This window comes from Gaeumannomyces tritici (assembly GCF_000145635.1).
Source record: "Gaeumannomyces tritici R3-111a-1 unplaced genomic scaffold supercont2.3, whole genome shotgun sequence".
NCBI lineage: Eukaryota > Fungi > Ascomycota > Sordariomycetes > Magnaporthales > Magnaporthaceae > Gaeumannomyces > Gaeumannomyces tritici.
The window spans coordinates 5,276,848-5,296,507 of NW_008804547.1; the positions used below are offsets into that span (position 1 = coordinate 5,276,848).

General features: G+C 59.3%; 8 protein-coding genes across 8 annotated transcripts; 2 read left to right on the plus strand and 6 right to left on the minus strand.

Annotated features, from left to right (window-relative positions):
- Positions 1-129: 129 nt before the first annotated feature.
- On the minus strand, positions 130-651 carry GGTG_06896 (hypothetical protein; the record flags this gene model as incomplete). Its single annotated transcript, XM_009224718.1, has 1 exon — positions 130-651. The coding sequence occupies one exon, from the start codon at positions 649-651 to the stop codon at positions 130-132; it is 522 nt and encodes a 173-aa protein (XP_009222982.1).
- Positions 652-1,156: 505 nt separating this feature from the next.
- GGTG_06897 (hypothetical protein) lies at positions 1,157-2,945 on the minus strand (the record flags this gene model as incomplete). The annotated part of the gene is made up of 5 exons (XM_009224719.1): positions 1,157-1,190; positions 1,277-1,308; positions 1,733-1,789; positions 2,364-2,608; positions 2,906-2,945. The coding sequence occupies 5 exons, from the start codon at positions 2,943-2,945 to the stop codon at positions 1,157-1,159; spliced, it is 408 nt and encodes a 135-aa protein (XP_009222983.1).
- Positions 2,946-3,577: 632 nt separating this feature from the next.
- On the minus strand, positions 3,578-5,820 carry GGTG_06898 (hydroxymethylglutaryl-CoA synthase; the record flags this gene model as incomplete). Its single annotated transcript, XM_009224720.1, has 4 exons — positions 3,578-3,715; positions 3,820-4,946; positions 5,131-5,233; positions 5,761-5,820. 4 exons carry the CDS (start codon positions 5,818-5,820, stop codon positions 3,578-3,580), a joined length of 1,428 nt encoding a protein of 475 aa, XP_009222984.1.
- A 58-nt stretch (positions 5,821-5,878) lies between these two features.
- Positions 5,879-6,526, plus strand: GGTG_06899 (hypothetical protein). The gene has a single exon (XM_009224721.1). The coding sequence runs from the start codon at positions 6,169-6,171 to the stop codon at positions 6,379-6,381; it is 213 nt and encodes a 70-aa protein (XP_009222985.1). The 5' UTR covers positions 5,879-6,168; the 3' UTR covers positions 6,382-6,526.
- Positions 6,527-8,661: 2,135 nt separating this feature from the next.
- On the minus strand, positions 8,662-11,075 carry GGTG_06900 (hypothetical protein). Its single transcript, XM_009224722.1, has one exon. The coding sequence runs from the start codon at positions 10,863-10,865 to the stop codon at positions 8,850-8,852; it is 2,016 nt and encodes a 671-aa protein (XP_009222986.1). The 5' UTR covers positions 10,866-11,075; the 3' UTR covers positions 8,662-8,849.
- A 1,679-nt stretch (positions 11,076-12,754) lies between these two features.
- Positions 12,755-15,867, minus strand: GGTG_06901 (kinetochore protein ndc-80). The gene is made up of 3 exons (XM_009224723.1): positions 15,567-15,867; positions 13,485-15,469; positions 12,755-13,411 (listed from the first exon to the last, which is right to left on the minus strand). The coding sequence occupies exons 1-3, from the start codon at positions 15,609-15,611 to the stop codon at positions 13,210-13,212; spliced, it is 2,232 nt and encodes a 743-aa protein (XP_009222987.1). The 5' UTR covers positions 15,612-15,867; the 3' UTR covers positions 12,755-13,209.
- Positions 15,868-16,120: 253 nt separating this feature from the next.
- GGTG_06902 (hypothetical protein) lies at positions 16,121-17,908 on the plus strand. The gene is made up of 4 exons (XM_009224724.1): positions 16,121-16,283; positions 16,397-16,403; positions 16,487-16,815; positions 16,911-17,908. The coding sequence occupies exons 1-4, from the start codon at positions 16,251-16,253 to the stop codon at positions 17,616-17,618; spliced, it is 1,077 nt and encodes a 358-aa protein (XP_009222988.1). The 5' UTR covers positions 16,121-16,250; the 3' UTR covers positions 17,619-17,908.
- Positions 17,909-19,068: 1,160 nt separating this feature from the next.
- GGTG_06903 (hypothetical protein) lies at positions 19,069-19,660 on the minus strand. Its single transcript, XM_009224725.1, has one exon. It carries the CDS (start codon positions 19,470-19,472, stop codon positions 19,278-19,280), a length of 195 nt encoding a protein of 64 aa, XP_009222989.1. The 5' UTR covers positions 19,473-19,660; the 3' UTR covers positions 19,069-19,277.

Sequence of the window (19,660 nt, forward strand, 5' to 3'; positions counted from 1 at the left end):
CACCGACTTTGCCCTCGCCCGAAGGGCCTCGCGGCCGCGCTCCGAGGCGTGTCTCTTGGCCCAGTACAGCGCCGAGGGGCCCTTGGAGGAGGACGACCGCCCGGCGGCGCGCCCGGCCGACCTGGATTCCTAGGCCAGGCGCACGTGCACGCCGCCGAGCTCGGCCATGGACGCCTCGACGTCGCGCAGGCGGGCCGCCAGCAACGGCCGCGCCGTCGAGTCGAGCGTCGAGCGGCGGCGGCGGGCCTCGGGGTCCAGCGCCAGGTCGGCGGCGAGCTTGGCGGCCAGGCGCTCGAGGCGGGGCGACTGCTTCGAGTGCTCGTGGCGCCGGTAGTTGCGCGCCCTCCGGCGGTCCTCGGGCGACCGCCTGCCCGCCGCGTAGGCGCTCCTGGGTTTCCAGCTCGCCGCGCCGAGGTGCCGCCGCTCGAGCGAGCATCGGAGGTTGAGGGCCCGGAGGAAGGTCGTGTAGATGGCCTTGGTCGCGTCGACGATCCTCTTCTCGTACGAGCGGTGCAGGTCGGGGGACTGCTCTCCTTGGATCTCCTCGATGTAGCGCTTCTCTTCGGCCAGCCATTGGATTCTCTCGGGGATTCCGCGTGCGCTCTTGCGGAGCGCTTTCTTCTGCAAGTCGGCTTCGAGCCTGGGATGCATTTCGTGCTGGGTTGGCGGTGATGGTAGAGCGAACGACTTGTGGTGACCGCTTCGAGTGCAAACTGGCAGGAGCGAACCGTCCGTTGTTGGCTGTTCGGTGCCAAGGCCTTCCACTCGGGCTTTCCTGCTTTTTGTGGCTTGAAGGTTTCAAGGCTTTGAAGGCTTGAAGGCTTCCGGTTAGGGAAGGACCGCACCCCGTTTTGTCAGGCACTCCGTATTAGGTTTCGTCGATTGCGTAGGCGAGGTTCGAAAAAGTGATGGCGTCACGGCGGAGCTCCAAGCGGCCGGACCAAGAAGTGACAGATTTTTGGATCTATTGCGCAGCGAGACGTCGGCAAGCGAGGCAGGCTCAAAACGATGCGGTTGAGAGTTTCGCCGGTGAAGAGGCATATCGATCCGGGCGGTGCTAGGAGAGGTTTGGCGTGCAAACTCCTATATACTAGAATGTCAAATGACGATACCAAATGGCGGTTCAAAGGGCTGCAAACACGGGCTTGTGGTTGTACTACTTCCCCTTTACCAAGAGCCCACTGACATTGCTGCATGTTCCACCTCAGCAAGTCTTATCAAAATAGCCTGATATTTTTGCGAGGACGGCCTGATACCTTTATGAGGACAGTCTGACTGGTGCTTAACTGGCGGTTCTGTAAACTTGACCTGGCCACCCCCCACCCATGCTTGAAGAGTTAGAAAGCTCAGGAGATATTTGTGTTTCTTATTCGGCCTCAGGGCAATCATTCCTCGGATCTTTCCTCTAATTTAAAAAGCCGTCACTTGTAGATTTACACACTTGGAACGCAGTTAGTGGAAGTCGCTGATCTGCTTGCAAAATCCTATTTGCTAAAAGTGATCCAGTTGCTTATATAGCCCTAAGGATGCTCGCTCTGGCAACACCTTGCTCAACGAGAGCCCCTGTTGACTACGGTTGAGGGAGAGCCGCACAAGCGCACAATACAGGTTTCCTTATAGTTTGAGACTTGGCTTTTCGAGGCCCTTGGCGCTGCAGGATGCGGGCATCTTTTATTACCTACCCTTCCTCGACCAACATATATAGAGCTTCCACAACAGAAAGACGACACACGTTCCCATCGCTCAGCAACAGCACGAGCAGAAAGGCGGCATCGTCTAGCGACCAGACCTATTACATCAACTTCACCCCAATATGGGTTAAAGTTTAAGGGCCCCTTCGACACATAGTCAAGAGGCCATACAGCCCGGAATTAATATCCAGAAAGTCCTCTTCAGCCAAATGACCAGCGTAGTAGAGAGTCACTTTGAGCAAAAAGCCCCCGTGGCAAAGGCGGAGGGGCTTCCACGGCAAAAAGAGGTGCATATAGGAGATATTGGGTTCCCGTGGTCCGCTGCATCACATGCAGGGCAGCTGACCGGGGCGTTGCATGGTGGTTGATCCTCTCAGATAAGTCCCCTCGGGCCTCCGGTCTTGCGTGCAATAAACGGAAACAGTCTCTACTGATTACAACGAGCACTGCTTGTTACGTTGAGAGAAAAGTATGTAAATCTACTACCTACCCGAGCAGACCGTCACATCAACAGCAGAGCTCGTTTCCACGTCACGCGAGGCCCCCAAGGCTCAGAGATCTTCTGATCCGTGCGGTAACGCGTGCTGTTGCCAGACTGGTGTCGTCCTTTGACTTGGCATCTAGTTGACCCAGTCGAAGCCATGGCCGTGACCCAAGGCGTTGGGGTCGCACCCTCGCAGCATCGCCGCACTCTGAAGGCCAGTCTCCTCGCGCCACCGGCATCGCCGTGGGCCTCGTCATGGTGCAGATCGTCGCGGGCCCGGGCTCGGTAGCGGTCGTGGTGACGGCCGCGGCAGGTTGACGTTTCTTGCCTCGGTAGGCGCCACCATCATCACCACCCTCCGACATCTCCCTCACCGCCACATAGGCGATCGTGCTGCGCACTATCGTTGGGCCCCTGGCCGTGGGTGGGTGTCCTGGTGAAGCGCGTCAAGAAACCCGAGGTGAAGAGATGTGGTGGTAGCGACAGGGCTGTTGGTGCAGCTTGCGATGATCGGCACCAGAACCGTGTTTTGGGTACTTGTAGTATTCAAGGCAGCTGCTTGTCATAAATACGAGATGCCATAGCTGACGCTAATTGCTCCCGAGAAAAGAAAGACCAGTGTCCCGAGGTGATATCAACACGGCTTTGCTTGCATCAAGTCAAAATCACCCAAATTCCTTCGTACTCTCTATTAGCAAAGACAAGATTCGTCACCCTCCTTCCGACAAACCGCTCGCCTCGACAGCTGGGCATACATCGTTCCCGTACATCGATAGACGAATCAGCACACTCGCGGGAGTCAAGTATATATACATCATGGTCCGCGGAGAGCATAGGCAGGGACAACAAAAAAAGGCATAGAAAAGCCCATGACAGGCTGTTAACATTAGCGTCCGGGGGGCAATAACCTCCTCGGTGTGCCGGTCCGTGCTTGCGAACCGTCTTCTGTCTCTGCTCTGATTAAAAACAGCAGGCATCCGGTCCCGGTCTTGTTCCCACAAACAAAATGAAGAGACCAGACAAGAATGACCTCTATCATGTAGCGCCCTCCCGAGACCTTGACGTGAGCCGACAAGAAAAGCCATGCGATGTCTATGTAGTAGAGAGGATGGTGGGTAGAATGAGTCGTTTTGGCTGTGCATCTGCAAGGGTATTGTGCCATACTTCTGTGTATCCTCCTCTATGTTCATCTCTCCCAGGAATTCCTCACGTCCATGCTCCTTGGTTGACTCGGGGACCGGGGTGACACGCGTGGATGCTCAAAACGCAGGGGGACACCATGAAGAAACGCCAGTCCGCAAGAACTCGAGCGCCTTCATGCCGCCCGTAACGTGACTTGAGAACGCGCGGGTACCCGGTCCGTATCTGCCTGTTCGCTTGCAGGCAGAGGAGCGGGTGGCTCTTAGGCCTTGGTACTGTATGACCTCTTGAACATGTCGTCAACCTCCTCGAGGTAGTAAGTGTTGGCGGTGATGGTCGGGACCTCGCCGGTGGGCTTGAAGCCCTTCTGAAGGTGGGCCTTCTTCCGGAGCTCGCACATCTATCATGACACACGGGGTCAGCGAATTCCCACCACGGTGCAACCTCACAGTACCAAGCCAGTTGGAAACAAGTATTTGGCAGCTTGGCACACGAAAAACTTACATCATCGTATGTCTGCGGGGGAACGACACGCCTGGCCTGGAGGCGGTTCGGGATGTCGAGGACCTTGGCGAGCTTCTCGGGGTTGCCGCTGACGCGCAGGGACAGGAAGCTAGCAGCCAGGCCCGAGCCGTAGCTGAAGAGGCCGATGCGCTTACCCTGCAGGGTGGCGCTGTCGACGTGGGAGATGAGGGAGCAGAGACCGCCCCAGACGCTGGCGCAGTACATGTTGCCGCACATGGTGGCGACCTGGAGGCCGGGGTTGACGCGCTCCTGGCAGCGCTTCTTGGTCAGGCCCAGGAAGGTCTTCTCGACCAGCTTGTCGGTCAGCGACTTCTCGTAGTCCATGTCGCGAAGCTCCGGGGGCACGTCGGCGAAGGCGGGGCTGTCGGGGTTGGCGAGGTAGTCGTGGTAGAGCAGGCGGGCGTACGACTTGGTGACGAGCTTGCAGGTGGGGGCGTGGAAGGCCAGGTAGTCGAAGCGGTCTAGCGGGGTCTTGTTGTCGACAGCGGCGGCACCGTTGCCGTTGGCGTGGCCGTTGGCGTGGCCGTTGGTGGCGCCGTTGGTGGCGCCGTTGGTGGCGCCGTTCTTCTGCTTCAGCAGGGCCTCGCGCTTCGAGTAGGCAGTGTATGCGCCGTCCAGGGCCTTGGTGTAGCAGGTGAGCGAGAAGTGGCCGTCGACGTACGGGTACTCGCTCGCCAGGTCGGGCTTGTAGAAGTCGTAAGCGTGCTGCATGTAGCTGCCGCGCAGACCGGGCTCGAAGACGATGGGGGCGTCGGGGCCGATGAGCATGGCAACGGCGCCGGCACCGCCGGTGGGGCGGGCGTTGCCCTTGGCGTACAGGGCGATGTCGCCGGCGACGACGATGGCGTCGCGGCCGTCCCAGCCGGAGCTCTCAATCCAGTTGATGGAGTTGATGACGGCGTTGGTGCCACCGTAGCAGGCGTTGACCGTGTCGACACCCTCGATGTTGGTGTTGTCGCCAAAGAGCTGCATCAGCACCGACTTGACCGACTTGGACTTGTCCAGGATGGTCTCGGTGCCGACCTCGAGGCGGCCGATCGAGTTGGTGTCGATGGCATACTTCTTGAGCAGGTTCGCAGTGACGGTCAGGGCGAAGGAGTAGATGTCTGTGGCGAGCATCCAGAGTCAGCAACCCAAGTCACATCACCTCACAAATAACCTCACAGCAAGGCACGCCGCCTCGCCGCTGTCCGCCAGGCCCGGCTTGAGCGCATTTTGCTTTCGCATTTGCGTTCGGGGCGGGGTCAGGGGCCAGGGCAAGGCGGTTGGCACGAGAGCGGGGCCACCAACCTTCGCGGTCGTCGCAGAAGCTCATCTTGGTCTGGCCCAGGCCAATTGTGTATTTGCCGGTGCTGACGCCATCGAACTTCTCGAGCTCAGATTGCTCGACATACTAGCGCCGAGACTCGAGTTAGCGGCTTTGATCACCAAGCTCAACGGCGCGCGAGTTGCTGCTTCTGCTGCTTGCTGCTGCTCTCATGCTTGTCCGGTCTCTTCTGCTGCACGTGCCGCTCGCTGCTCCAGGAGGCGCTGGTGGTCGCTGATTAGGTTCTCCCTCCCCTAGCCTCCCCTAGCCGCCACAGAGCGGCGTTTGTGGTGGCGGGGGTACACACAGGGGGTGGAAAAAAATCCAGCCAGACCTGTGGCGTGTGGCCAAGCGCAAGCGATGTCGGATCGAATCTGCAGCGGGCGGTGCTGTCGGCGGGAGAAGGGGGGCAACCAGCACAAAAAGAAGTCCGAAGCGGCCACACAGAACGAAGCAGCACTTCTCAGCAGGACCAAGCAGGTTGGACAGCCGAGCAGCGGAGCAGCTGAGCAGCCAAACGGAAACAGTAGCGGCGGCAGCCGCAGCAGCAGCAGCAACTCCTCGGCCAATGCAGCCAGTCATTAGCAGCCTCACATGCAAGGGGCGCAACCAACCTGGCTGGGGAAGTAGATTTCGATGGCCTTGATGCCAATGTTCTGCGGACGTGAAGCCATTGCGACGGGCGGGCCGGGATCCGGGGGAGCTCTGTTCAGTTGGCGGAGTTGAGAGATTGAGGTTTTAGAAACTGCGCACAACCAGGACGGCCCGAGATGTTAGCGGCGGTGCTCCCTTTTTGTTGTCCTTTCACCGCCGTTTCGTTTTCTTGTTGAGAGCGTGTGCCTGGGGCCCTCCTGCGTAGAATCGTTTGTATTTTTTTTTTCTGGGGCGGCGGCTGGGAAAGGCAAGGAGGGAGGACGAAATCGGAACAACCAAAGAATGAACAACAGCCACGCACATCCGCCATCCACCATCCGCCACCTGCCCACTCTCTCCCACCACTCTCCCACGCGCAAAATGCAACCATGCAACGGCAGGACCCCTGGCCCAGGGGTTCCGATCTGGAAGGAGGGGTCCGCCGCAGGGGGATTGGGATTGTGATTGGGATTGGGAGAGCCAGCCAACCCAGAGAGGGCGAGCTAGCGCACGGCAACAAGGCATGCATCTACTCACCGAGCTTGGGATATGTGGTGTGCTGTGTGTGGCCGGAGGACGGCAGAGACGACGGCCACAGGTAAAGGTAGGACTGGGGTGATCTCCGATAGCCAAGTACCGCTGTGACTTGTCCGTGGGACCGGGTTCGAGTTGGACAAGACTGTGGAAGGCGAGGGAGGAGGATATTCGAACGGGGGCAGGGCCGGGTCGAGAGAGGGAGAGACGGACCCTTTTTGTTTCCTTTTATCCCGTATTTTTATTTTCCTGGCCACTTGATCTGGATTTCCCTTTTTGTATTTTCCCCATCTTTTTCCTTTTATCTTTTCTGTCCCTCCCGAACAAGGATATGGGTTATCTAATCCCAAGCCCCTACGTCTGCACGATGTGCCAGCCACACCAGCCTAGCCCCCATCCAGCCCCCCGATCCTGCTTTGCTCATCAGCGGCCAAGGCGGCTGGTGCGTTGCTACCTACACAGTAGCATCAACAGGTCGCCATCATGTACCGCACTCACCGCCGTCGGCCGTGCAAGGTACTTCCCCGGCTCCGCCCGCTGTGCGTGTGCTGTAGGCGCGTTGGCCGATGGGCTAGCTAAGATTAGAGGGCCCACAGGTCCACCGCAGAACCGTTCGTTTGCGCTTCCTAAGACGGCGTAAGACGGCTTCGATGCGTGCGTGTCGCCTTCCCTCCATTGGGAAATCTCCATCGGCAACGAACGCCTTTCGCTCTTCGGCTCGGGCAAATTGACTAGCCTGTCTTGATCCCTTTTTTTTTCTCGGAAACCTTGGGGTGAGGTGCTCATCCGACCTCGGCCGGGTCCAGACATCCCATGTCTCCAGCCCAGGCCAGAAAAGCAAAAGGGTTCAGTGCAGCTCGCCTGGCCTGCCAAAATTGCGACTCGGCGGAGAATCGGCCAAAGATGGGGTTGATTGGCTTGTTGTCGGCAGATCCCGACCAGATCCATTTGATGATTTTCAATCGGTGATTTTCAATCTTCCTCTCATGTCCCCGAAACCAAAGCGCCGGAAGCGACGCATGCGCAAAAACAATGAAGCTGCACTGACGCCTATCAAGTGTCGCCACCACGAGAGGTACATGCCACTATGTTGGTCTGCAGTAGGGCTGTAACGAAGGGGAAGAAGAAAAGGCCCAACCCGCATCACGCCCCCCTCTCAGCTGCATGCAGCTGACGGCCGATCCGGACACCAGTAGAGCCTCAACAAACACCGTAGCGGCACTATTGAGACGGCTCCCGCGCCAGCTCCCCCTCGTCTGGCCGCCGCCGACTCCCGCAGGAACGGGAGGGAGGGAATGTCACCGGACAAGGCTCATGCGTTGCTCCCCTCTTCGTTTCGTCCGCCGTAGTTGTCGCGGATGGAAAGATGGGCCAAGAACCCCAAGGGGGCCGCGCAACAAGAGAGAAAAGGTGGTCAGGGGCACCAACACACAGGCCTATCAAGCAGCGAGGATAAGCACGGCTCGACGAAGACCTTTAATGTGTAAGCCGCCGCCGGCAGCTATGACGATTGCCGACTCGAAATTGAGCCCGTTGGTGGCCTCAAAATCAAAAAGAGTACATCATCGACAAGGGCTGGGCGTGACGACAACCTCGTCGTCGCCAGCTCCCAACCCACACAAAGTACACGCAAGTCCATTGAGATTGCTCCCCCTGCCCTGCCCGCTCCCACGGTCACATCGTAACGTACACTTCTCAACAAAGTCGGGAACGGCCGTGGACGTGTTGCATTGTCCTATTTCCCATGTATCGTCCCATCTTCCATCCCATGGGAAAGGGGCTACCGAGGGTGATTACTTTCGTGAGTGACCCGTGTAGATAGACGCATGCAGGTAGCTAGATGCCTACGTGCCTACCTAGGCACGCATACACACCAACACCCGAGGTAGGCGCGTGTGTTGACTTAGCCGGACGGTTTGCTCCTTCATCACCAATAGATGCCTGTCCATCTGCCCCTCTGTCTGTCTGTCACCCGTCACCGGCCGGGACCAGTCCTCGGTATCGAACCTAAAACAGAGCAGACGAGAGGGCGCCGGCCTGCTGGCGCATGCGCCCTACGCGACAGAGCATCGCATGCCGGGCACCCCCCCTGCAAAGGCCCGCCCACCAAGGCAATGCATCATCATCGACCCCCTCGGCCGCCTCGCAGTAGTGCCTCTCGCGCGATGGGAATCTGGGAAAGTTAACACCGAAACATGCGGGCGTGCCTGGGGGAAGGGATCTCCCGCGACCCCCTCCTCTCTCGGATGCATCATACACGAGACTTTCGGGTGAATCTGGGAGCTTGGGTTTATCGGTTCGGCATTTCTCTATCGCCGAGTAAAATCCCGGCAGGCCTCGGAAGATGATGCGTAATAGATAGTTTTGATTATTGTCCGTTTCTGGATAAGAAAGATGCCCCCTCCCAAAAAGAAATCTCCGGCATAAAAACAGGCTAACAAGACTGACAGAATAGAAGCATAAAGTAAGTGCCCACGGCGGCTGCCTCGCTACAAATAAAAAGAAACAGAAAGCATCACGTGAAGCACATATCACATCATGTCTCGTAGCCCGAGTCCTTCGACTCGGGGCTCGCCGGGTCCCCCTTGGAATCCCCATCCTCCTCGTCCTCGGACGAGTCGGACGACGAGTCCGAGTCGGAGCCGTCGCCGCCGGCCGCCTTCTTCTTGCTCTTCTTGGCCGCCTTGCGCTTGGCGCGCCTGGCCTCCTTCTTCTCCTTGCGCTTCTTCTTCTCCTCGTCCTCCTCCTTCTTCTTGCGCGCCTCCTCGGCCTCGGCCTCGGCCTGCTTGCGCCGCTCCTCGGCCTCCTCGAGCTCCTTCTGCTGCTTCTCCTTGCGCGTCGCCACCACCCAGTCCTCGGCGCTGGCGACCGCCGCGGCCGGGTCCCGCTTGTTCTTCATCAGGAACCCCTGCAGCTCCGCCGGGCTGAACTCGTGCCCGGGGATCTTGGCCGCGAACTGCTTGGCTAGCGCCGCTACGCGCTCGACCGCCTCGGCCCGGAGCCGCGCCTTCTCCTGCTGCTCCTTCTCCTCCGCTGCCGTCTTCTTGTGCGCCGCCGCCGCCAGCACGCCTGCCAGCTCCTCGGCCGAAGCCTTGGAGAGTGCGGGCGAGATCTGAGAGGCGGCGGTGGTTGACGGGGCCTCCACGTCGCCCTCGAGCGGTGCGTAGATAGCGCGGAAGATGGCGGCCGTCATCTCGGCGTCGGCACGGCCAAAGTGCACCGTCATGTCGACGCGGCCGGGCCGGATGAGCGCCTTGTCGAGCTTTTCGATGTGGTTGGTCGTCATGATGAGCACCCGCCCCTCCTGCGACGCCACGCCATCCAGGATGTTGAGCAGGCCCGACAGTGACAGCCGCCCACCGATGGGCGCCGGCATGGGCCTGCCTGGAGTAAGCTGGCCCGGGACCATGTCGGGCCCGCCACCCGCACCCGCTGCGGAGGGCATGACGGCGGCGCCGGCGTCATCACGCGTGTGCGTCAGACCGGCCGAGTCGATGTCCTCGAGGAGCACGACGCAGCGCCGGGGAAGCTCGGTGAACAGCGTCGCCAGCGTCTCCTCATTGGCAGTGATGGAACTTAGGCTGACGATGTAGATGCGCATTTTGAAGAAGCCGGCCAGTGCCAAGCTTAGTGACGACTTGCCGGTCCCCGGAGGCCCGTGGAGGAGGTAGCCGCGGCGGTAAGGGATGCCCCGGTTGGAGTACCAGCGCCTGGTGGCCGGGTCCAGGTAGTCGGTCACGTCGTCGATCAGATCCTTCTTGACCTTCTCGTTCAGGATTACGGTCGAGAAGGGCCGCGAAGTGCGCGCCATGCATCGCTGCCAGCTCGGCTCGGCCGACGCGCCCTTGGTGGTCCCCCGGTAGATGCTCGTCTTCTGCTCGTCCCGCTTGAGGTACAGGTCGCGCGCCTCGATCAGGAGCTCCTTGAGCACGGCCGGGTTGCGGCCGAAGCACGAGATGGAGATCTCCTCCTTGTCGCGCGAGATGCCGAACTGCTCCCTGTTCTGGGAGCGGTGGAAGGTGAGGAGCCGGCCCCGGTAGAAGAAGTAGTGCGAGCCAAAATCGGGAGTATAAGACAGCGGCTTCCTAGTGGCCTCGTCCCCTTCGTACTCGTTCTCCTCGTCCTCGTCGTCCCTCCACTTCCACGTAAACCAGGATCTCGAATCGGTGTTGGTGTTGGCGATGAAGCGGCGGCTCCTGAGCGAGAACTTTTGCTTTGCAATCCAGGCCATGACGTAGTTGTAAGCCTCGTCGTCGGTGCGGAGCGAGCACTTGGACATGAAGTAGGAGTCCAGCTTCCGGTATGAGTATTCGCTAAGGTACTGCCACGCGAAGAGGGATCCGCCCACGAGCATCATCACGGGGATGTAGAGGTTGAGGTCCATCCCCGTGTACCGCTGGACCGCGGACGAGAGGATGGAGAAGCCCGGGAACAGAATGTCCAGGAGTGCGAGCTGCTGTTGATTGCCGGTCATGGATTCTCCGGGGGCGCCGAGATGATCGTGGCCGGTCGGCACCGACGCCACAGGCGTACTGAAGGCGGGCTGCGCCATGGTTGCCGGTATCGCTATGCAGAGATATAGGGATGCTGGGGGCACGATGCTGTATACGGGATGTTGTAACTACTACAACAAGAGGAAGCAAGCGGGCGCCCACCGCGGCTTATTGTGTGTATGATCTAGGGATGTGGAGGGAAGAAGGCAACGAGAAGGCGAAGGGGTGAGAACTACTCAGAGTCTTTTATAGATGGAGCCCAAGAGAGATATCATGGGGGCAACTTATACCATTGGGTCGGCAAGCACAACGCTAATGCACCTCTTTCCTCCTTCAACCGGCAACGAGAGGCAGCCTAAGATTGGGCCCTTGCCGAGCTGAAGGGCCCATGGCTCCCGAGCCGGAAGAGTCATCGTGGATGGGGCAAGGCAGCTTTCTGTAAAGGAAGGTTCAGACGATGGAGGAGGAGGAGGGGCCCGGCAGGCGAACTAGCCAGCTGGGGGGTTGTTGGCGGTGACACCCTATGCAGCAGCTATGCAGTAACGCACGCCGTGCGTGTTCTTTCCCGAGCGGCCGAGCCTGGAGGCCGCGGGGGTGGACAAGCCGGGCTGCAGCAAGGATTTAGGGGGGAGTACCCACCACCAATCCAATCCTATTACGGCCACGCGTACGGTATGTACCTTGTGTCAATCACGGGAATTTCCGAGATGGGCGCGAGGATTAGGTCAGAGAGACCTTGGCTAGTGTTTGTGGGATTGGGGCTTTGGTGATGCCGATGACTGCTATTGCCGATAAGACTTCGGACCTAAAATGGAGGCAAGCAGACAAACATGCAAGCAGCAAACAGGCAGGCAGTGGACAAGCGCCGAGGCTGTTTCCTGGATCCTGGGTCCAAGGGGCCGCCGATCTTGCAGGCAGGCAAGCGAATCTGTAAAAGGGCGTGGCCCTTTCGGAAACCCCAGCGACACGCGCCTTCCGTCAAGCATTGGAGCAAGAGCAGCAAAAATTCGACGCGGTGAGATGCGGATGAGGTTTAGGCATCACTGCAGAGCCACGTGCAGCGTGGACTGCGCCGGGGCTTGCCTGCCATTGGCCCATTCGTTCCGAACGGGGCCCCTTCGCTGGTGGTGCTCCTTTGGCCTTGATTCTTCCAGTTTTCTCATACGCCAGCCAGCCCCAGGCGCGCGCCCAAAAGAAACGAAAATGGATAGCGTGGTGCCGGTCGGGTTGTTTGATCGCGGGATCTGCAGGGGCAAAATCCCGAACTTGCTTTGGGAGTACCGTGTAGGTATGCGAGGGGGGGTTCCACAAATGAGGCAAGCCATCGCCCGCCCACACCCGCGCCAAGACATAAGGCACCCGACCGCTGTTGCAGCCTGCGGGCAGCCGGCTCACACGCCCAGGCCCCCCCAAGGCCGAAATCTCGGTAATTTACTGACTAACGCCAGCATCCCACGATGGAGGCTCACGCCCACGTTAGATATCTGCACATATTTCCTCACCCGAGGCAGGCTGTGGGTGGGGGAAGTGAGTGAATCACCACCTCCTCTATGCAGGCTAAGATACGATATCAGGGGGTCGGGCTAATAACAACGAATCTGCCAGGAACAACGACATGAGATTGCCCCCCATTTTGGTTGTGTTAGTCACTCTCTGCTGACGACGCCGCTCACTCGACGCCGTCATTCCCTGAACAGGTCTTTTTTGCCTTGATGGTAGGCATTGTTCCTGTGTTTGGATCCACCGCTGCCTGGCGCGCTCGGTTCTAGACCATCACCACCTTTGCACATAAAAATCGACCTGCCTTTTTTCCCTCTTATTGCCACCACCTCAAGCAAGCACCACGGTGAGCAGAATAGGATAGCCCGACATGAAAAACAGGCGCGGGTCGGAGGTACCGACGTCACATCAATAACGCCGCGATGCTCAGCCTCATCGTCACGCGGGTGTTTCGTGCGGGGTGGTGTGGAGGCAGCCAGTAGCCCACAGTAAGCCGGAGCGAGGCTCAGCCATCCATGGATGCATTGCAATATGGAACTCCCGATTCCCGTGGTGTCAGAAAGAAACCGCGCAATTCATTGCCGTGATTCGTCAATTCGTGCCGGTCTTGAAGACTAAACAAGAAGAAAAAGGAAAAGAACATGAAGCCCTAGGTATCTCGCGGGTATAGAAAATCGTCAACAAGCACAACCCAAAATATCCCAACGGGCAACCAGGAGGCAGCCTAGCTCCCTCCTCAAACCCCAAAAAAACGCCTGTGAGGGAGAACAAACAAGACCCCCGAACAGCCAGCCAACCGACATGTACAATCATAGTGCCATGAAACGCCTTCTCCAGCAGACCAGTCCGGAGCACGACCCGCGCAAGGAAGAAAAAGATACAGGAAAAAAATAAAAACGGGTGTTACATGTCAATGTCCTGGGTATCGTCCCTCATCTCGTTGCTCCCCAGCTCCACGTCGACCTCCTCGGTCACGAAGCCCTCGTACTCGGCTATGCTCTTTTGCACGTGCATCTTGAACTTGCACACGTCGTTGAGCATGCGCATAATCTCCGTGTGCAGCTCCTCGCGTAGGGCGTTGGCCTTGAGCGTCAGTTGTTCGTACCTGGGTAGTTGGCGAAGGTGGTTAGCTGAATGTAGAAAAAAGTAGAACGAATAGAAAAAAAAAAAAGACTCACTCGATATTGGTCGTCATCTCCCGCTGCTCCAGAAGCTGCACCGACTCGGACAGGCTGGCCCGCATCTTGGCCAGCTCCTTCTCCATCTTCTCGATCTGTGCGTCCGACGCCATGCGCTGCGCCGTCGTCACCTCCTTGGTCTTCTCAAACTCCTCCTCGGCCGCGCCGACGCGGTGCTCGAGCGCCTCCACCTCGCTGCGCTTGTCCTCCATGGCCTCCTTGATGCTGTCGAGCAGGTCGTGGTCCTTCATCATGGTGTCCATGGCCACGCCCCGGCGTTCCGAGACCTCCTTCTTCATCGACGCCAGCATGTTCTTAACCTGGCCCCGGAGGTCGAGGTTGAGCACGTGCGCGGGCTGGTACCCCGTCACCGGGTCCACCAGCAGCCGCTCGTTCTCCATGTTGCCACCCGTGTACGAGCCCTTGAGCTGCTGCTGCTGCTGCACCGATGACGAGAAGCTGGGGCCCTCGTTGACCGTCACGTGGAGCTCCAAATCCCTGCCCTTGGCGTTGGCCGCCGTGGACGGTATCAGGTTGATCTGGTACGCGGCCGTGTTGTAGCGGTCCACCATGCGCTCCAGCTCCTCCAGCTTGGCGCTGGCCTCGACCTCCTTCTCCGCCACCTTGCGCTTCCCGTCCTCGAGCCGCTGCGCCGCCGTCTCGATGGTGCGCTGCAGCCGCTCCCGTTCGGATGCCATGCGGTCGATATCCTGCATGCTGATCCCCTGGTCGTCGACCGCCTGCTGCAGAGACCGCCGCTCCTCCTCGGCCTCGGCCAACTCCACCATGACCTTGTCCAGCTCCTCCTGCAGCACCTGGATGCGGCTGTCGTACTTCTCGGACCGCTGCACCGCGAGCTGGTTGTACTCCTCGAACTTGATCTTGTCCTCCTCCATGATCTTGAAGTGGCTGTCGAGTATGGCTGGGTCCGGCGTCGACTTCTCGAGCTCCTCCACCTCCTTGAGCAACTTTGCGTGCTCCGCTTCGAGGATCTGGAGCTCCTGGAAGTGCTTGGCGTTGGCCTGCTCGAACGACCGCGCCATGGTCTCGATGTGGGGGGCCAACATCTTGTCAGCCTCTTCCTCCGAGACGCTGTCGTCCATGCCCAACCACTCAGCGTAGGCAGCCGTTAAAAAGTCGAACGTGATGTGGTCACCGATGGTGTCGACGCCGGCCTCGAGGCAGGCGTCGGCGTAGCGGTTGAGCGCGAAGCCCTCTATCATCTGCGCCAGCTGCATCATCCAGTGCAGCACGCCCAGGAACGTGTACCAGTTCTGGCCGCCCACGGCCGCGATCTGGCTCTTCGTGATGCCCTTCTCGTAGGGATACCGCAGCTGCTTGAGTAGCGGCGGGACCTCCTGGTCGATGTTTTTCATGAAACGGTAGCTTGGGTCGATGCGGTTGTATAGCCATTGGAATATGTAGTTGAAGTCCTTTTGTGTTGGTGATTTGATAACGTTCTGCGACAAGTTGTGATTCATGTCGAGCTCAAAGTTGTTCTGGGTCAGGTAGTCGAGCAGCTCCTGGCCGATGCGGTTCTGGTACGACCTGTCCTTGAGCGGGCGCGGGTCCTTGGGGACGCCGGCCGGCTGCGGCGCCTGCTGGAAGAAGCTCTGGTGGCCGCCTGGGGTCGGGGCGGCGGATCGCGGCGGCTGGTAGACACTGCTCCTACGGTCCCTATCCACGGATGCCCTGCCGGCGCCTCCTCCCGGGGTGAATGCGCCCCTAAATGTGCTGGTGCTGTTTTGGGCCGACGGCCTCTTGACCGACGACATGCCCAGGTCGCCCAGGTTGTTGTTGCCTGACGTCGAGGCGCGCGAGAAGACGGGCTGGCTCGGCCTCGACATGGCCAGGGACTGTCGGGACCCGGACAAGGAACGGACATGGCCGTTGGAGAAGGGGGCGCCCGCTCCCGCTACCGAGTTCCGCTTCATCGCCGAGTGGGGTTGGGGAATCGCGGAGTTGAGGTTGAGACTGCCTAGGGTCTGCGGACTCGAAAGTTAGCACGAGGGGCACACTCACTCAGATACCTGGGGCGGTGAGGGCGGAGGGTAGGTAGGTATCCGAGGCCGGGTAGCGTACCTCTCGAGGCCGGCGGACGCTAAATAGGCCCGTGTCTTGCGACATGATGGCCCCGGACTAAACTCCGGAACGGCGTGGTCCGAGGGCGGGCACAAGTCACCGAGTAGAGATACTGTGTCTGGGTCTTTAGCAAAGATATGTGAGTGCTATGCGACAGTAAGCGACCCAAGAATACGATATTTGTGGTGTTGAGAAGGTCGTCGTGAGCAATGCAAGGTGTAGCTTGTCGCCCATGAGGCAGAAAGTCAGATGCGCGCGCCCGCCTTTGGGTGGCGGTGGGATGGTCGTGTTTACTTGTCGCTAGGGGTTGTTGCTCAGTTGGAAGGTGGTGTGTAAACAATCTGAAAATGCGAAAGGGCGCTGATTGGCCGCGGCGGCCCCACGCGGCCATCTCCACCCTCCGCGCTTCCCTGAACGAACTCACGTGCCGAAGTGTCAGCATTCCTCGGCCGAACCCCGATTTTATTAGCGGGATGCGACGTGAATGGCTGGGGACTGGGGAGGCGGCTTGGGTCGTTGAGCCGCGGCGCGCCGAGCCCTTGATGTGCACCTTTTAGGCTGGACCAGCCACACCGTCGTTGGCCTAGCTTCCATCTCCACCCCCAACTCGACCAGCAACCATCCATCCACTACCCAACCCGCAAAGCATGCAGTAGATCGAGCGCGTCTCTATCCTGCCTCGTCATGGCTATCAGAGAAGATATAGTGGCTTCGGCTGTAAGTTGATGCCCTCGCTTTTTTGGTTGATGTGCTGCTCTGAGGGTCGCCCTCGAGAGCTTGGAGGCATTTCTAAGAGCAACGCTAACGTGGACATGTTTGACGGAACATAGGTCGACTGTAAGCTCACCTGACACGACGATCTGATCCGCCTGCCACATGGCATTTCGAAATACTAACACAGCCTTCTTGTTGCCGTCCAGTCCTCCGAGATCCCAGCGTCGCATCCTCCTCGGTCGAGAGCCGCATCGCGTTCCTCCAGACCAAGAACCTGACCCCGGAAGAGGTTCAAGCCGCCCTGGCCCGCGCCGGTGTCGATGCCTCGACAGTCTCCCCAGTCGCGTCGCAGAGTGTAGCGACGCGCGCGCCGGTGGCGGCTCCCCAGCCCTTCTACGGGCAACAACCCCAGCAGTACCCACCCTATGGGTGGCAGCAGCCTCCTCCCGATGCCCCAAGGAGGGACTGGAGGGATTGGTTCATTATGGCGACCGTCGTGAGCGGCGTCGGCTACGGCGTGTACTCGCTGACCAAGGTGAGTTGACGAGACGTGGTCCAGACGGGACATTCGGGGTCTTCCACAACCCTCCTCTGTATTCCCGTGTCTAACACGTTGTTCCTCAACCAAAGCGATACATCTACCCCCTGGTCGCGCCCCCGACGCCGGACCGGCTGGAGGCGGACAAGAAGGCGATCGACGAGCAGTTCGACCGGGCCTTCTCGCTCGTGGAGCAGCTGGCCAAGGACACGGATGCGCTCAAGGCCGCGGAGCAACAGCGCACGGAGCGGCTTGACACGGCGCTCACGGAACTGGAGACGGTCATCACGGACCTCAAGTCGGCCAACCGGCGGCGCGAGGACGATGCCCAGCGCATTCGGGACGAGGTTCAGGATCTGAAGTCGTCGATCCCCAAGGCCCTGGACGCCCAGAAGGACCTCGCCAACGAGAGGCTCAAGGAGGTCAACGTCGAGGTGACTAGCCTCAAGACACTCCTCTCGCAGAGGTTGAGCTCGGCCACGGCGTCCAGCGTCCCGACGCCGCCCATGGGGATGAGCTACATCCGGCCCTCGGTTACGCCTGCTGTTGCCCCCCTGTCGCCCTCGCCGGCACAGGTTGTGGCAGCAAGCGTTAGCAACGGTATTGCCGTTCCGCCGGCCAACGGCGACAGCGCCGAGGCTGCGCAGGATGGACCCACTTTCCGTTCGGCGTTTGGCATCGGGGGCGGAGGCGGAGGCGCCCGCGCCAGCATCCCGGCCTGGCAGAGGGCCATGGAGGCGAAGTCGACCCCTCCTCCCAACATGCCGGTGGCTGAGGCGGTCAACGGGACCAGCGCTTAGTGATGGGTTATAATTGCCGTAGCATGTGGAGATGTTTGGTTCAGGATCATCCGTGAGCCGTTTTCTGCCCAAATTCTCTGACAGCTTGGGTCTTTGAACATGAAGCCAGCCCATCAGCCCAGCTCCTGGCCGCTGCAGCTCGGTTGGATCATAATGTACATTTATTATACTGTTATATTTCTCACCCTTTTCAAGTTTCAATTGCAACGGCGAAGCATTTCTCACTCTTGGCCCTGTCCCCATCGCCGGTCGGATCGCCGTGTCCATACCGGCCCCTGATGGTGAGGTGCCACCACACATGCGACAGCGAAATGTTGCCGAAGCCGCCACAGCGACGATGTAGCCGCAAGAGGATCCAGATGCGAAAGGCTCAATGCAACTGCCGAAAGGGGCACAAAATATCAGCTTGAAAGATTTGGGCGGCTGAGCCCGGATGGGCCGTGCGCGCGCTCTGTGTTGTCGGACGCAACCTTTCCCTTTTCTGTGTTTGGTCGCGAACATTTCGGGGCCATTTATTGGGGTGCCTGTCCTGGGCAGTGCCCCCCTGGTGGGGTTGCCGGATCCACAGCCTGCTGGGGGTAGAAGCAACACAAATCGAATCACAGAGTACAGACGGTCCCAACTGCCTGGGACTGGGCCTCCACTGGCTTCCATGGCTTCCCCCAAAACACTGTCATCTCGTCCCGCCACCCATGATGTGTTTGGGCCGCCGCGGGTTCGTCATCGCTAATGCCCCGAGCCGCGGGGGGGAGCTTGGCTTGGTCTATCGTCTGGTCACTATCCCAACCTTGCTGTGACCTCCCTGTTCTTTCTCGTGCCTGTTTTACTCTCATCTTTATCTTTCCTTCTTGTTTCTTTATCCCATCGGTCCCATAATCCACCATGAAAAAGTCCGTCTGTAGTCTGTTTGGCCCTCCTCCGGTATATCGTTCCTCGTGTGTTCGAGGGTTGATGCGTTGGCGAGCTAGCTCGCATCACATACCGTAGACAGTAGTTGCTTGCTCATCGCCACCACACCCATTGGGGACGACGGGCCGCAGCTCCCACACCTGCTAGCGTGCATGTTACCTCTGGTCTCCCGGCGTGTGGTCTAATTAGGCGCCGCCCCGGCAGACTCAACTACCTCGGCATGGCAAGTGGCGGCCAATACCAAGACAGGGATCACAGGGAGGGCAGGCAAGGAGATGTGGTAATGAGAAGAGACAGAGACAGAGAAAGTAAAAAAAAAGCATGTCCACCTTGCCAAGGCTGCTAGTGGTTATTCCAACTCGCGCGTCGACATGCCGATACATGACATGTGTACCGACGATAATGGAGTCAGCCCCTGGGCGTTCGTCGTATCCCTCGCGCTCCGCTTGTCCTTGTTAGCCGCAAGAAACAAGGAAGGGGTGAAGGAAAGAAGCGGGTGCCGGGCCCGACTGTGTCAGGCAGCGGAGGGGTCACCACTGCAGCTTGAACGATTTGACTTAGAGGAAGGAACTGCTCGTTTCCACACGCACACACACACACACACACTACACAACTTTGGACCCTTTGGCCTTTGTGCATGCTTCATGTCACCGTTTTTTTTTTCAGCACTCCCCCACCCGCCCGCTGTTCCATGAACCCGTAGCCGGAACTTACCAGCGTTGCCCACCACGCCCAGCCATGTGCTCCGTATCATGTCCCCTGTACATCCCTACCCGCCCTCGGTCCCCTCTTGGACATGGACCAGGCCCTCCCCCATGAACGCTCCAGCCCCGCAACGCTCTTCCAGCATGGCGCCGGGCGGAGGTAGGGCAGGCCGGGGCTGGCTGTTGTTGTTCTGATGGGGGAAGCAGTGAGCTTCTCGCTAGACTCCTCTAGGGAAATCATCTGGAGGTGGATGGGTAGGCCTGTTCGGGCCGTCGGCCACCTCGGGCTGCATCTTATACCAACCCAAGGGGCGGCTGCCGTAAATACTCGCCCCGATTGCACAAAGGTTCTCGTGACTTTGTTGATTCACCCAAGACCCCCGTGTTCGTCGTATCCTCTCTCTCTCTCTCTCTCTCTCTCTCTCTCTC